Source organism: Scyliorhinus torazame, chromosome 8 (assembly GCF_047496885.1).
Source record: "Scyliorhinus torazame isolate Kashiwa2021f chromosome 8, sScyTor2.1, whole genome shotgun sequence".
NCBI lineage: Eukaryota > Metazoa > Chordata > Chondrichthyes > Carcharhiniformes > Scyliorhinidae > Scyliorhinus > Scyliorhinus torazame.
In genome coordinates, this window is record NC_092714.1 from 54,982,151 (window position 1) to 54,996,775 (window position 14,625).

The 14,625-nt window shown below is 58.6% G+C and overlaps 1 protein-coding gene across 1 annotated transcript in view; it reads left to right on the forward strand.

The window, feature by feature from the left end:
• The window catches only part of LOC140428856 (uncharacterized), a 176,601-nt gene that overhangs the window by 151,087 nt on the left and 10,889 nt on the right, over positions 1-14,625 (forward strand). The window contains exon 6 of the mRNA XM_072515510.1: positions 10,875-10,973. Within this exon, the coding sequence (XP_072371611.1) occupies positions 10,875-10,973 (99 nt within the window). The remainder of the gene's footprint in view (positions 1-10,874; positions 10,974-14,625) is intronic.

Here is a 14,625-nt window from a genome sequence, read left to right on the forward strand (position 1 = left end):
TCTACGCAGCTCCAGCTGCCAATACGGGGCCCTGCACTTCCGTCCGCGGGTCCGCGGGACATTGCGGGCCCAAACAGCGGGCTGGCGCCGAAGAAGTTGGGCACCCCCAGATCGCGCGCGGCCGCTGATCGGTGGCCCCTGGTCGCGGATCTGACCGTCGTGGAGACCCCACCCGGTGACGGATCCTCCCGGCCCCCACCAGGACGGCCTCCTGGCTGTCTCTGTCCTCTGGCTGTCTCTGTCCTTTGGCTGCACACAGTCACTGTCTTCTATGGCCTCTTTGTGTGAGGGTGCCATGCCCATCTTCTACGTTCCTTTGCAGGAAGTGTTCTGCGCCCTTCAAGCACAAAGTTCTTCCTGGCACCTGAATGCATGAGTCGTAGCGGCAACAGTAATTTCCCGAGGAGACACACTCCCACCAAAAACCTTGGGTGAAGGGAAGACATTTGGAATTTGCTTTGTGTCACTTTAAGGAAAATTCTACATGGACAGCCTATCTCAAAATAATGCAACACTTTCAGGCCTCGTCTTCATAGAATCATAGAATTTACAGTGCAAAAGGAGGCCATTCGGCCCATCGAGTCTGCACTGGCCCTTGGAAAGAGTGCCCTACTTAAGCCCACGCCTCCCACGTCTTACCAGGTCTACCTTTTGCACTTAAGGATCCACACTCCTAAGCTATCAATGGCAGACTAGAATGAAGGCAGCTGCTGAGTTAAATGATTGGCTGTCTCTGTAAAACATGTGTGAAGCGTACCTCTCCCCTATTCCCACCCCACCAAAATGGGATGTGCCGAGTTTGCAGGCTGAGACTCGGGCAGTTCCAGTATTTTCATCACGTTGGGGTTGAAAATCTGAGCCTCGGATTCTGATTTTGCTTTATCACAATCCTGTAAAATGGTCCCGGTGGTTTTATTCTGTTCAAGGTGTTAAATAAATATAAGTTGACGTTGTTGCAGCACGTTATTTAGTTTAGCAAACAATTTTCCATAGCAAATTTGAAGCTTTACAATTCTGGGGCGTCATTCTCCGACCCCCCGCCGGGTCGGAGAATGGCCGTTGGCCGCCGTGAATCCCGCCCCCGCCCCCGCCGAAGTCTCCGAAGGGAGAAAAGTCGGCGGGGCGTTAATGGCGCCGCTGCCGCGGAGAATGTCACGGGTCTGCGCAAGGCAGCCAATTTTCGGCCTGCCGATATTCTCCCTTCCGGATGGGCCGAAGTCCCGTCGACGTGATGACCGTTCACGTCGACGTGAATCAAACCTCCTTTTCATCGGCGTGACCCGGTGCTCCAGGCTCACGCCGACCAGCGAGGAGGTGAGTGACGGCCTGGGGGGTTGGCTCTGGGCAGGAAATGGCGTGGCCGCAGACTGATTGCCTGAGGAGAGGTGTGTCTCGGCTTGTGTGTGTGTGCGGCGGGGGGGGGGGGGGGGGGGGGGGTGGTTAGAGTAGGCTGGGCTCCGGGGGAGTGCCGGGAGGGGGTCCGTGCCGGGGTGGAGGTTGGGGGTTGTGGAGGGGGTCCGTGCCGGGGTGGAGGTTGGGGGGGGGTCCGTGCTGGGGTGGAGGTTGGGGGTTGGGGAGGGGGTCCGTGCCGGGGTGGAGGTTGGGGGTTGGGGAGGGGGTCCGTGCCGGGGTGGAGGTTGGGGGGGGGGTCCGTGCTGGGGTGGAGGTCGGGGGGGGGGGTCCGTGCCGGGGTGGAGGTTGGGGGTTGTGGAGGGGGTCCGTGCCGGGGTGGAGGTTGGGGAGGGGGTCCGTGCCGGGGTGGAGGTTGGGGAGGGGGTCCGTGCCGGGGTGGAGGTTGGGGAGGGGGTCCGTGCCAGGGTGGAGGTTGGGGGGGGGTCCGTGCTGGGGTGGTTGGGGGTTGGGGAGGGGGTCCGTGCCGGGGTGGAGGTTGGGGGTTGGGGAGGGGGTCCGTGCCGGGGTGGAGGTTTGGGGGGGTCCGTGCTGGGGTGGAGGTTGGGGGGGGGATCCGTGCCGGGGTGGAGGTTGGGGGTTGGGGAGGGGGTCCGTGCCGGGGTGGAGGTTTGGGGGGGGTCCGTGCTGGGGTGGAGGTTGGGGGGGGGGTCCGTGCTGGGGTGGAGGTTGGGGGTTGGGGAGGGGGTCCGTGCCGAGGTGGAGGTTGGGGAGGGGGGCCGTGCCGGGGTGGAGGTTGGGGGGGGGGGTCCGTGCCGGGGTGGGTGATGGGAGGGCAAATGAGTTGGTCCACCTGGCCAGGTGCCAGCCTCCAACAGTTGGACCCATGCGGTCCATGCCACCTGGCTGGGGGGAGGAGGGGATATGGGCAATGATGACATGTCGTCGTTCCCCTCCCCCCCCACCAGGCCGTCATGTTTTCAGACCATCCAGCGATGTTGGCCGCCGTGGTGGCAGCCGCTCATGTCTATGTTGCCCTGGATGAGGAGGAGGAGGAGGAGGAGGAGGAGGAGGAGGAGGAGGAGGAGGAGCGTGCCAGAGAGGCGGCGCAGGCTGCCGCAGAGGGGCAGGCGGCAGCCGCCCAGGCTGGAGGGACACCTGACCGACAGGACGAGGAGGGGGAGGAGGACGTCGCGGCCCCACGGCAACGGAGGCACCCGAGGGCGCCCCGTGTGTACCGGCCCCGGCAGTCATACCAGGACCTCACGGACCGGGAATGCAGGAGGAGACTCCGGATGAGCCGGGAAACCGTGGCACACATCTGCCACCTGCTGGCACACCTGTCACCGCGTGGCACTGGCGGGGGACACCCTCTCCCCGTGTCCATCAAGGTTACGGTGGCCCTGAACTTTTATGCAACGGGGTAATTCCAGGCACCGAGTGGGGACCTGTCCGGCATATCGCAGACATCGGTGCATCGGTGCATCCGGGCAGTGACAGATGCCCTTAATGCCATGGCGCACCGCTACATCCGCTTCCCCGTGGACCGGGCCAGCCAAGATGCCCGGGCAGTGGGCTTCTCTGCCGTTGCCGGGTTCCCCATGGTCCAGGGCGCGATCGATGGGATGCACGTCGCCGTGCGGCCACCTGCAGATAACAGGGCCGTGTTCACTAATAGGAAGGGGACCTATTCGATGAACGTACAGGTGGTCTGCGACCACCGCATGATGATCCTGCACGTCTGCGCCCGTCACCCAGGCAGTGTACACGACTCATTCGTGTTGTCGCGGTCATCCATCCCCGGCATGTACGAGGGACGCCATCCCCGGCTGAGGGGCTGGTTGCTGGGCGACAGGGGCTACCCATTGCGATCGTGGCTGATGACGCCTATACGGAGGCCACGCAATGAGGCGGAGAACCGCTACAATGATGCCCATGTAGCGACAAGGGGAGTGATCGAGAGGTGCTTTGGCGTGCTGAAGATGCGTTTCAGGTGCCTGGACCTCTCTGGGGGCGCCCTCCAGTATCGGTCAGATAGGGTCGGCCGCATCATTGTGGTGTGCTGCGTCCTGCACAACATAGCCCAGCAGAGGGGCGATGTGCCGCAGGCAGAGGAGGGCGGAGTGGAGGAGCAGCAGGAAGAGGCCCAGTCCTCCCCAGATGAGGGGGATGGGGGCAATGGTCAGGGCAGACGGGGTAGACACAGACGGGTGGCTGTCCACCGTTACCGGCTGGCCCAGCGGGCACGGGACAGACTGATAGACGCCCGCTTCACTGACTAGATGGGCGTGGGAATCGGGTAGTATGGCCACAGACCGCACACCATGACAACAGCCGACCACCCACACCCCCCACCCATCCACCCACCCAGCACCCTCACCCCCCTCCCCAACCCCACACACCCCACCCGCATGCACACCACCCCCCCACTCCCAATTGCCGATCCACCGGCGGCACAACGGGCCGGGCTCACCCAGTTGCGGGTGGACGCGTGTCTATCGCAGGCCATGGAGAATGATGACAACCCGCCTCCGATGAGCTCCTAGCTCTACATCGTTGGACTATGTCTGACCCATGGCCACAGTACCACCATCCACCCGGACCATCCCTGCATGCGGCTGTGACACTGCAGCGCACGGTCCCGTCCTCTGCCCGGGGGATGTTGATGGCGGCCCAGGGGGAAGGGGGCAGACTCACCTGGGGCTGAGGTAAGACCACCCCTCACACACACACTTGCGCTCAACGTACATGACACCCCCGCACACTTTGGACAGAGCACAAAGGCAGCTTCGGTAGGTGTAACATTGACTTTAATAACCAAAGGAGTTCATGCACGTGCCCTAGCGCCTAAAACTCATCTGTGCCCTGCACCCGTGCCAACTTACTCAGTGTCTAATTGTTTGGCCTTACGGGCCCTTTGACTACGTCTACGTGGTTCCCCAGACGGTACAGCAGAACTGGAGGTGGACTCCTGTGATTCCTGCCCTCTGACACTGGATCCCTTTGGCGGCCGTTTCCTGGGGCGTCCTGGCCTAGATGGGCCAGGCTGCGGCCCGGGCGACTGGGATGGCGAGCTGCCAGCCTGTCCTGCCCGTTGCCCACCCGATGCACCTGGGACGGAAGGGGGGGAGTCCGAGCTGTCGCGGTGTACCGGGACCTCCCCTACAGAGGGAGCCGGGACGGACCACACCACCTCCTCCTCCCTCGGGGTGCCCGATGGCCCCCAGGCCTCTACATGGGTGGGGGATGCGAACGGACTGGCCATCCGACGCGCCCCCGACATCTGGCGCTGCCAGTCCTGGAGGCCCGTGCTGGTATCGACAGGGGTCTGCAGGTTTGCAGCCATGGAGCCCAGGGGGTTGTCGAACCCTGTCTGCGACAGTGCGACGCCAGCTCGCACATGGCCACTGGCGCCGATGCCCTCAGCGATGGCCTGCTGAGACTGGGCCATGGCCTGCAGAGACTGGGCCATGGCCTGCAGAGACTGGGCTATGGCCTGCTGAGACTGGGCCATGGCCTGCTGAGACTGGGCTATGGCGTTGAGCGCCTCTGCCATCTGGCGCTGGCACTGGCTCATGGTCTCCTGTGAGAGGGCAGCCATTTCCTGGGCCACAGACGCCGCCTGCACGGAAGGCCCCAGGCCTCGCAAACCGTTCCCCATGTCTGACACCGTCGCACCCATTGCCTCCACCGCGGACGCCACCCGTGCGGTGTCAGCCTGGGTGGCACGCATGACCGGGACCACTCCCAGCTCCTGGACGCGGGTGGACTCCTCCACCTGCGACCGCAGCCGCCGCAAGCCACCCGTCACCCTATTCGCTCGTCTCCGTGTCGGTGGTTGCATCGGATCTATGTGTGGGTGTGGTAACTGCAGGAACCCGGGATCCATCTGGGCGGCAGATGTTCGCTTGGCCTGGGCTGCCCTCCGACCGCCCGGTCCCTCTGCTGCTCCTACCTCCACCTGCTGTACCGGGACGGCTGTGTTGTGCGCACCAGTGAGTGTACCAGACGCCTCATCACTAAAGTGCCCAACCGTGGTGAGTGTTTCTGCGATGGTGGAGGGTGTTGGTGACAGCAGTGGCGTTGTGTCGTGCTCTTCGTCCCACTCTGAGTCCATGGCACTTTGGGGTGGGGGTTCGTCTCCACCCATCCACTCTGAGTCACTGTCCGGTATTTCGTCTTCCCGGGTAGGGGTGTCCTGGGTAGTGCTGTCCCGGGTAGTGCTGTCCCGGGTAGTGCTGTCCCGGGTAGTGCTGTCCCGGGTAGTGCTGTCCCGGGTAGTGCTGTCCCGGGTAGTGCTGTCCCGGGTAGTGCTGTCCCGGGTAGTGCTGTCCCGGGTAGTGCTGTCCCGGGTAGTGCTGTCCCGGGTAGTGGTGTCCCGGGTAGGGGTGTCCTGGGTAGTGGTGTCCCGGGTAGTGCTGTCCCGGGTAGTGCTGTCCCGGGTAGTGCTGTCCCGGGTAGTGCTGTCCCGGGTAGTGCTGTCCCGGGTAGTGCTGTCCCGGGTAGTGCTGTCCCGGGTAGTGCTGTCCCGGGTAGTGCTGTCCCGGGTAGTGGTGTCCCGGGTAGGGGTGTCCTGGGTAGTGGTGTCCCGGGTAGGGGTGTCCTGGATAGTGGTGTCCTGGGTAGTGGTGTCCTGGCTCGGATGTGACGGGGGCCTGTGGCTGCCCCCCTCATCGCTGGGTGGTCGCTCCCGCACGTGACGGGGGTGTCGTCTCCCTGTTGCTCCAGGTCTCTCCGTCTCCCGTGGTCTCCGAGGGGCATCCTGCGGGCGTCGCATGCTGGAGGGTTCGGGTCTCTCCGTCTCCCGTGGTCTCCGAGGGGCATCCTGCGGGCGGTCTGCATCTGCGGGGATGGGTGCCTGGACGTTTGGTCCTGCGATACACAATGAAGCATGCATGGTTAGACATCAGGCAGTGATCAGGTGATACGGGAGAGGGGGATATAGGGGAGGGGGGATATGGGGACGGGCTGTTGGTGGCTCACTTGCTCGTGGGGCCCCGACCTCTGCATCAGCAACCTCCCGGTCCTCAGGTCCGCCAGCCAGTTCCAGGGCCCTTTCCTCCAGTCAGTGGCCTCTCATCAGCGGGCCCTCCTCCAGTCCTCACATGCTCCCTATTGTTGTGTGCGCGCTTCTCCTGGGGGGGGGGGGGGGGGGGGTGGTGCCAGGGGTAAAAGGCAACAGTGTTAGGCAGGTATATGAATGCACGCCATCGGTTGCGCGTGCATTGCAGAGGTTAAGGTTAGGGCTGGATTCACTTGGGGATATGGGGGATATGGGGAAGGGGGGATATGGGGGAGGGGGGATATGGGGGATATGGGGAGGGGGGATATGGGGGATATGGGGGAGGGGGGAATATGGGGGATATGGTGGAGGGAGGATATGGGGGATATGGGGGAGGGGGGATATGGGGGAGGGGGGATATGGGGGAGGGGGGATATGGGGGATATGGGGGAGGGGGATATGTGGGAGGGGGGATATGGGGAGGGGGGATATGGGGAATATGGGGGAGGGGGGATATGGGGAGGGGGGAATATGGGGGATATGGGGGAGGGGGGATATGGGGAGGGGGGATATGGGGGAGGGGGAATATGGGGGATATGGGGGAGGGGGGATATGGGGGATATGGGGGAGGGGGGATATGGGGGATATGGGGGAGGGGGGATATGGGGGATATGGGGGAGGGGGGAATATGGGGGATATGGTGGAGGGGGGATATGGGGGAGGGGGGATATGGGGGATATGGGGGAGGGGGGGATATGGGGGAGGGGGGATATGGGGGATATGGGGGATATGTGGGAGGGGGGGATATGGGGAGGGGGGATATGGGGAATATGGGGGAGGGGGGATATGGGGGAGGGGGGAATATGGGGGATATGGGGAGGGGGGATATGGGGGATATGGGGAGGGGGGATATGGGGGAGGGGGGAATATGGGGGATATGGGGAGGGGGGATATGGGGGATATGGGGGAGGGGGGATATGGGGGAGCGGGGATATGGGGGAGGGGGGATATGGGGGATATGGGGGAGGGGGGATATGGGGGAGGGGGGGATATGGGGGAGGGGGGATATGGGGGAGGGGGGATATGGGGGATATGGGGGAGGAGGGGATATGGGGGAGGGGGGGATATGGGGGAGGGGGGATTTGGGGGAGAGGGGATATGGGGGATATGGGGGACGCTCACCCTGCCTGCTCTGACGAGGTCGTTCACCTTCTTGTGGCACTGGGTGCCTGTCCGTGGTGTTAGGGCCACAGCGGTGACGGCCTCTGCCACCTCCCTCCACAGACGCCGGCTGTGGCGTGGGGCAACTCTGCGGCCGTGCCCGGGATACAGGGCGTCCCTCCTCTGCTCCACCGCATCCAGGAGCGCCTCCACATCGCGTGACTCGAACCTCGGGGCTGAGCGACGGCCAGCCATCAAGTCGGGTGTTGCGGTCGGCTCTTCCGGTCGGGTTGGGGGGGAGCTGCGCGGCCTTATGAGCCGTCACGCCGTGCAGCGCGTATGACGCTGCACGGCGTGAACCACTGCGCAAGCGCGGATCCCGTTACGTCGCTGCTAGCCCATTTCGGGCCGCAGACTATCGGCCCATTTTTATGACGTGACGCAAGTGGGATTTGCGCCGTTTTTTGCGCTGATCGGCGGAGTTTCCGCCGATAACGGAGAATTTCGCCCCAGGTGTGGTCATCCTTGCAACAAAAGCTTGCCCAGGCAATCCCACATTCTTTGGAACCTGAAGCTGCATCTTAATTGTATGAGAATAACATTGATGGAAGATTGCCTCCCAAAGGGTAAATGATCTTCCATGTTATTGTTATCCAGTCACTGTGTGGATGGAAGTAAGATTATACCTAGTCTCACATCACCACAGGGGTTGGCTTATAGCAACTGTGCTGGATGCTTTCATGCTTTCATCATGAGTTGCATCAAGTAAGTCAAGAGAAACCAAGCGGTGTAGCATTTGTTTTGAAGCTAGTCTATGAGATAATTGTGATTGCAGAATACCACCAATAATCTTGATAACCTATCGCCATAAAGTTGGAAGATGTCCCAAGAAGGAAATTTATGAGCGTTTATCAATAGCATTAATCTGAGTTTGGACAAATTACACTAGTTCAACGTCAGTAAATGTTAGACTATTCCACTCACATTATACTGCAGGCAAATTACCTTGCTGTAACCCATTCTATTATGAAGGCTTTGCAGGGCCCCAACACTTAACCTTGAATTCGAATTATCTTGTTGAAATACTTCAGCTTCTTAAGACATGTTCCCGATATCTCACCTCCAATAAAAACACTATGACCTCGGAAATTGGGCCCATCTTGGATACGGAATCAACACAGACCGGTTAGGGGAGAGATTTTTAGAGCAGCAACTTATTCACCAGGTTTCTGCCCCTTACTGGTTTCATTGCAAAGTCCCAGAATGCCTTCTTAGCATCATATTTAGAGCTCTGATTGGTGGAATTGTTGGTTCCTTGAAAATCACCCCCATCTCTAGCCAGGGTATGACCAAAAGTAAGTATGGCAAGATACAACAGCTATACGTAGGTTCCACAAATCTTATCCCAATAGCAAGAGATTTCAATTGTGATTGGAGAGTTGCTCCATAATGAAAGGAGCTTTCAGGAAAAACTCTGTAATTGAATTCAGGCCAGCCTGAACTCTTCCCCTGATGTTGTAGCCTAGTGCCAGTCTGAAATTCCACTGCCTCAGAAGCATTTCTAAGGGCACAGGAAGACACCATTTGGTGAAATGAGTGAGCAAGTGGCTGTCCCACCCTGTCTCACTCACTGCAATGAAGTCGCTATCTGGGAATTTCTGAGCTCCTGACTGCTATTGAAGGTGTGGCTCCCATTGTGAGTGTTCTGTTTCAAACCGTTATTTACAGCTAGAGTGAAAAGATGGAAAATCTATGGACAGGAATCAATTTTTGTCAGCTACATTTTAAGGTGCATTGACGTAGTCATGAGTTATTTGTGTAGAATGAAGTGCATAAACCTGAACGGTATTGGGCGAGATTCTCCATTGGCTGACGGCGAAATCCCCAAACGCGATTGGGCAGAGAATAGGTTTCGATGGCAAAATTGCGGCGGGTACCGGTTTGACATAAAATCGCATCTCTCCATTACCTCAGCAGCGGCGTCAATGCGGTCCGGAAGGCACAGACAGTAAACACCCCGACCCGGTATTCTCAGGGGCCTCGGTGAGTCTCCACCTCCAATGGGCAGAGTTCCCGACGGCGCGGTTCACTTGCGCTTTTAAAAATCGGGAAACCGGTGTGGTGGCTGCTGAGGGAGAGAGAGACAGAAAGTATCCAACATCGCCACAGTTTGCTGGCGGTTGTGCCGCTGGCCGGTGGGGGAGGGGGGGGGGGGGGGGGGCTTCTGCCAGGGCCAGGGGGAGTTGCCGGGGATGGCCAGGAGGTGGGCTGTGGGGACGGGGTCGACTGGCATGGAACACCATTGCTGCAACTGGCAAGAAAGACAACCATGCAGCTGCGCACTTGAACTTAGGGCCATGGGTCATATAGGTGACCTCCCAGGCCACCCCTCCAGATGCCCTCTGGCCCTAGCTGACCCAGCAGCTGTATGGGCGCGCTCCAGCACGACCATTGCCATCTTGTTGGCTGGGATGAGTGTGTGTGGGGAGTGTACTGTGTACATGCGGCAGCAGCTTGTCAGCCTCCAGAGTGCCAATCGTGAATCCAGCGAATCCCGCACCGTTTTCCATTGGAACCGATTGTGTCCCACGTGGTGCTGGTGCTCGCCCCTCCACAGTTGCTGAATCGATCCAGGTTCGGCGGCAGCTTTGCTGTCATGAAAGCCCACAAATTCTGGGTGGCCATCAACACTTAGGGCTGGATTCTCTGATTGACGGCGTCACCTGAGGCCCTCCCCCGATGCTCCGCTCCCAATGGGCCAACTTCCCGATGGTGTGGGACACGTGTGCTCACAGTTTTTGTGGGCCTCGTGTGGCGGCCGCCACAATCGAGGGGGGGGGGGGGTTAGTCCGCTGGCCGGGGAGCTTCGGTGGCGGCTGGGAGGATTAGTGGGGTTGGTTAGGTGGGTTATAGGGGAGCACTACCTGGCAGGCCGGGTCCGTGCACGACCGGCGCCATGTTGTACGGCACAACAACGCAGGTCGCTACCATGCACGGCCATGGTCCCAGCAATTCTCCGTCCATATCTGTAGGTAAAGCCAGGGGCTTTACGTGGTGCGGTTGCTAGCCCGCCACCGGGCAGAGCATCGGTGCGGGGGCGCCGTCGACATTTTGGTCGTAAGACTAGACACATGCTCCGGACAGCCCCTCAAAATCAGAGAATCCAGCCATTCGTCTCAGAAACGGAGAATCCAGCCCATTATCTTTACCAATCTGTCCATATCACCTTCATGATCTTGCCATACAAATTTATTTAGCAGTTAGACTTTATGCAAAAAAGTAATATTGAAGTCTGAAGTACTGCTTTGTGGTATGTTAGTCAACATATTTTTTAATCCATGTCCTCACTCGTTCTCAACAGGTCTTGCCAATGATAAACTACTGTGGACAATCCCAATAGTTAGCGGTCTAATTGCACTGACGGTGGTTGTGGTTGCTCCAGTGATTTGTACATGCTCGAGTAAGTACCCATGATGTTTTAGCTTTCAATCGAGAGTCATAGGGCAGGATTTAACGGGAAGAAACCCAAGTGCCGTTTTGGGTGCATTTAGCGGGTTATTCCTCGGCACCTGCAGCACTGAAAATTACCCCGCTATCAAACAGGATTGTGGGTGTTTTGGCCTCGGCGAGGAGAGTCCCACCAACGCTGCACTTACCTCATTTCTCATTTTTTTAAATGCCACCCCAAACTCTTGACCCCACTCGGACTCCCCACCGCAGCCTCCAGGCTCTCGCAAAGTTTCAATCTCGCAAGGCGTTCTGAGTGTTGTAAACCTCTTGTGAGGTTTTTCCACATCACCAAGTCAGGTTCCACAAGGCCGTTCGATCGCACTCACATAGTTTGACAGCACTAAAAGAGGCCCTTTGGCCCATCATTTGTGTGCCGCCCATCAAGTACCTATCTATTTCAATCCCATTTTCTAATCAAAGTTTATTTTTAATCCAAAAAAGGCTATAGTAGCACATTTGCAGTTTTGTATTACACTCAGAGGTGTATCGTCACGGTTTCGCATATGAAGCAAACACACAAGTCTAATGCCACAAATTGTTTGATTAAGACAATCTGACGCTGCGGACTCTTCCGATGTAACTCCTTGGTTCTTCAGAGCTCAGCGAGACTCGGGATGATGGGAGCCATTTGCAGGCTGTTTGTCATTTTCAAATGAATTTTACTGGAATTGTCAGCAAGCAAGTCAATCATCCAAAATCAATAATCTGACTCTGATCAGGAGCATTTCAATATATATTTTAATACGTTCCCACATGTCCCTGTAAATTATCATCCTATGTCTTACTTCCCTTTCCTTGACAAAGTACTTGGACATCCGTTCTATGTCTTTGTCATCATTGTCATCAATGCCTATGTCATTGGACATTAAAATGTTGCTGATAAAAATTGAATTGCTGGCCATATTTTCAAATCCATGACCATCTTTCACAACAACTCGCTGTGCGAATCTCTCCAGTCAGTTTTTGGCCTGGCACATCGTTGAAACAAAGTGTATCCATAGAATCCCTACAGAGCAGAGGGAGGCATTCGGCCTATGGAGTCTGCACCGTCCCTCCAAAGGAGCACCTGACCTAGGCCCTGTGGTAGTCACCACGGTTTGTATATATTATGTATATGAGAAGTAATACGGTAAGGCTCCTGTACTACAGGTACGGGGGTAGATCTCTGCCTGCTGGCTCCGCCCAGTAGGTGGAGTATAAATGTGTGTGCTCACCTAGCTGCAGCCATTTCGGCAGCAGCTGCAGGAGGCAACACATCTCTGCTTAATAAAGCCTCGATTACGCTCTACTCTCGTCTCATTGTAATTGATAGTGCATCAATTTATTAAGCAGAGATTTTACAGCGATGGACCTACGCATCAAGCCAGATCGCCTGCAGCTACACCCTCAAGCAGACAATGCCACGTCGGCCTTCGACCACTGGCTAGCTTGCTTTGAAGCCTACATCGGATCAGCGACAGAATAACCCTCAGAAGCACAGAAACTCCAGATCCTGTACACACGGTTGAGCTCTGATATTTTTCCCCTTATCCGGGACGCGCCCAACTACGCTGAGGCCATGACGCTTCTGAAAGAGAACTACACCCGGCCGATCAACAAACTCTACGCCAGGCACCTCCTGTCCACGCGGCAACAACTCCCCGGTGAGTCATTGGAAGATTTCTGCCGTGCCCTGCATGCCCTGGTGAAGAACTGCGATTGCCAGGCAGTTTCGGCCGTTGAACATACCAAACTCCTAATCAGGGACGCTTTTGTTACGGGCATAGGGTCGGCGTACATCCGCCAGCGCCTCTTAGAAGGGGGTACGCGCGACCTTGCGGCGACCAAGAAACTCGCAACCTCACTAACCGTCGCCTCCCGTAATGTACAAGCGTACGCCCCCGACCGCACGGCGCCCCCCTCCTGGACATCGTGGTCCCCACCAGCGACCGCCCCCAGCCAATCCCAAGCCTGCACCATGCGGCAGCCAGCCAACCCCGGGGGGCCCAAATGCTATTTCTGCGGGCAGACAAAGCACCCCCGGCAGCCCTGCCCGGCGCGGAGCGCAATCCGCAAGGCCTGCGGGAAGAAGGGACATTTCGCTGCGGTGTTCCAGGCCCGGTCGATCGCCGCTGTAACCAGGCCCATTGTTCCTGCACCCCCCACAGCCCCCAAAGACTGCGATCCGTGGGCGCCGCCATTTTTGGCCCCGCAACCCACGTGTGACCCGTGTCGCTGCCATCTTCCTCGCATCAGAACACGTGCGGCCAGTGGACACCGCTATCTTCCCCCCATCAGACCTCGTGCAGCCCGTGGGCGCCGCCATCTTTAATGCCGCCATCCACATGCGCCCCGTGGGCGCCGCCATCTTTGGCGCCATTTTGGACGGTGCCTCAGGACCCCTGCTCGCCGGGCACCTCATCGGGCCGCTCATCGCCTGCAACCGCTGCCGACCAGCTCGGGGCCCACCAACACCAGCCGCAGCTCGCCTCCATCACGCTCAACCAGTCCCGGCCACACAACCTCGCAATCGCGACAACGACAGTGAAAGTCGATGGCCACAAGACACCTTGCCTTCTCCACTCCGGGAACACGGAGAGCTTCATCCACCCCGATACGGTAAGGCACTGCTCCCTCGCGGTTCACCCCATTACCCAACGAATCTCCCTGGCCTCCGGATCCCACTCCGTGGAGATCCGGGGTAACTGCATTGCCACCCTCACCGTCCAGGGTGTAGAGTTCTTGCTACTCGGCCTGGACTTAGAGTGCAACCTCCAAAGTCTAACTCTGAAATTCGGCGGGCCCCTACCACCCCTTACTGTGTGCGGCCTCACGACCCTTAAGGTCGACCCATCTTCCCTGTTTGCAAACCTCACCCTGGATTGCAAACCCGTCGCCACCAGGAGCGGACGGTACAGCGCCCAGGACAGGACCTTCATCAGGTCTGAGGTCCAGCGGCTACTACGGGAAGGGGTCATCGAGGCCAGCAACAGCCCCTGGAGAGCCCAAGTGGTAGTGGCGAAAACCGGGGAGAAACACAGGATGGTCATTGACTACAGTCAGACCATCAATCGGTACACGCAGCTCGACGCGTCCCCCCTCCCACGCATATCTGATATGATCAATCAGATTGCACAGTCTCTACAGTGGACCTGAAATCTGCCTACCGCCAGCTCTCCATCCACAAGGCGGACCGTCCATACACTGCATTCGAATGCCGGGCCGCCTTTACCACTTCCTTAGGGTTCCCTTCGGCGTCACTGATGGGGTCTCGGTCTTCCAACAGGAGATGGACCGAATGGTTGACCGGGACGGACTGCGGGCCTCCTTCCCGTACCTGGATAACGTCACCACCTGCGGCCACGATCAGCAGGACCACGACGCTAACCTTTCCAAATTTCTCCACACCGCCAAACTCCTGAACCTTACGTATAACAAGGAGAAGTCCGTGTTCCGCACCAACCGCTTAGCCATCCTTGGCTATCCTGCCCCAAGGCCCTCAAATGATGCCTGGGGTTCTTCTCATACTATGCCCATACGAGGCTCACCAGGCCTTCAACCGTATCAACGCCGACATCGCCAAGGTCGCGATGCGCGCGGTCGACGAGACGCTCCCCTTTCAG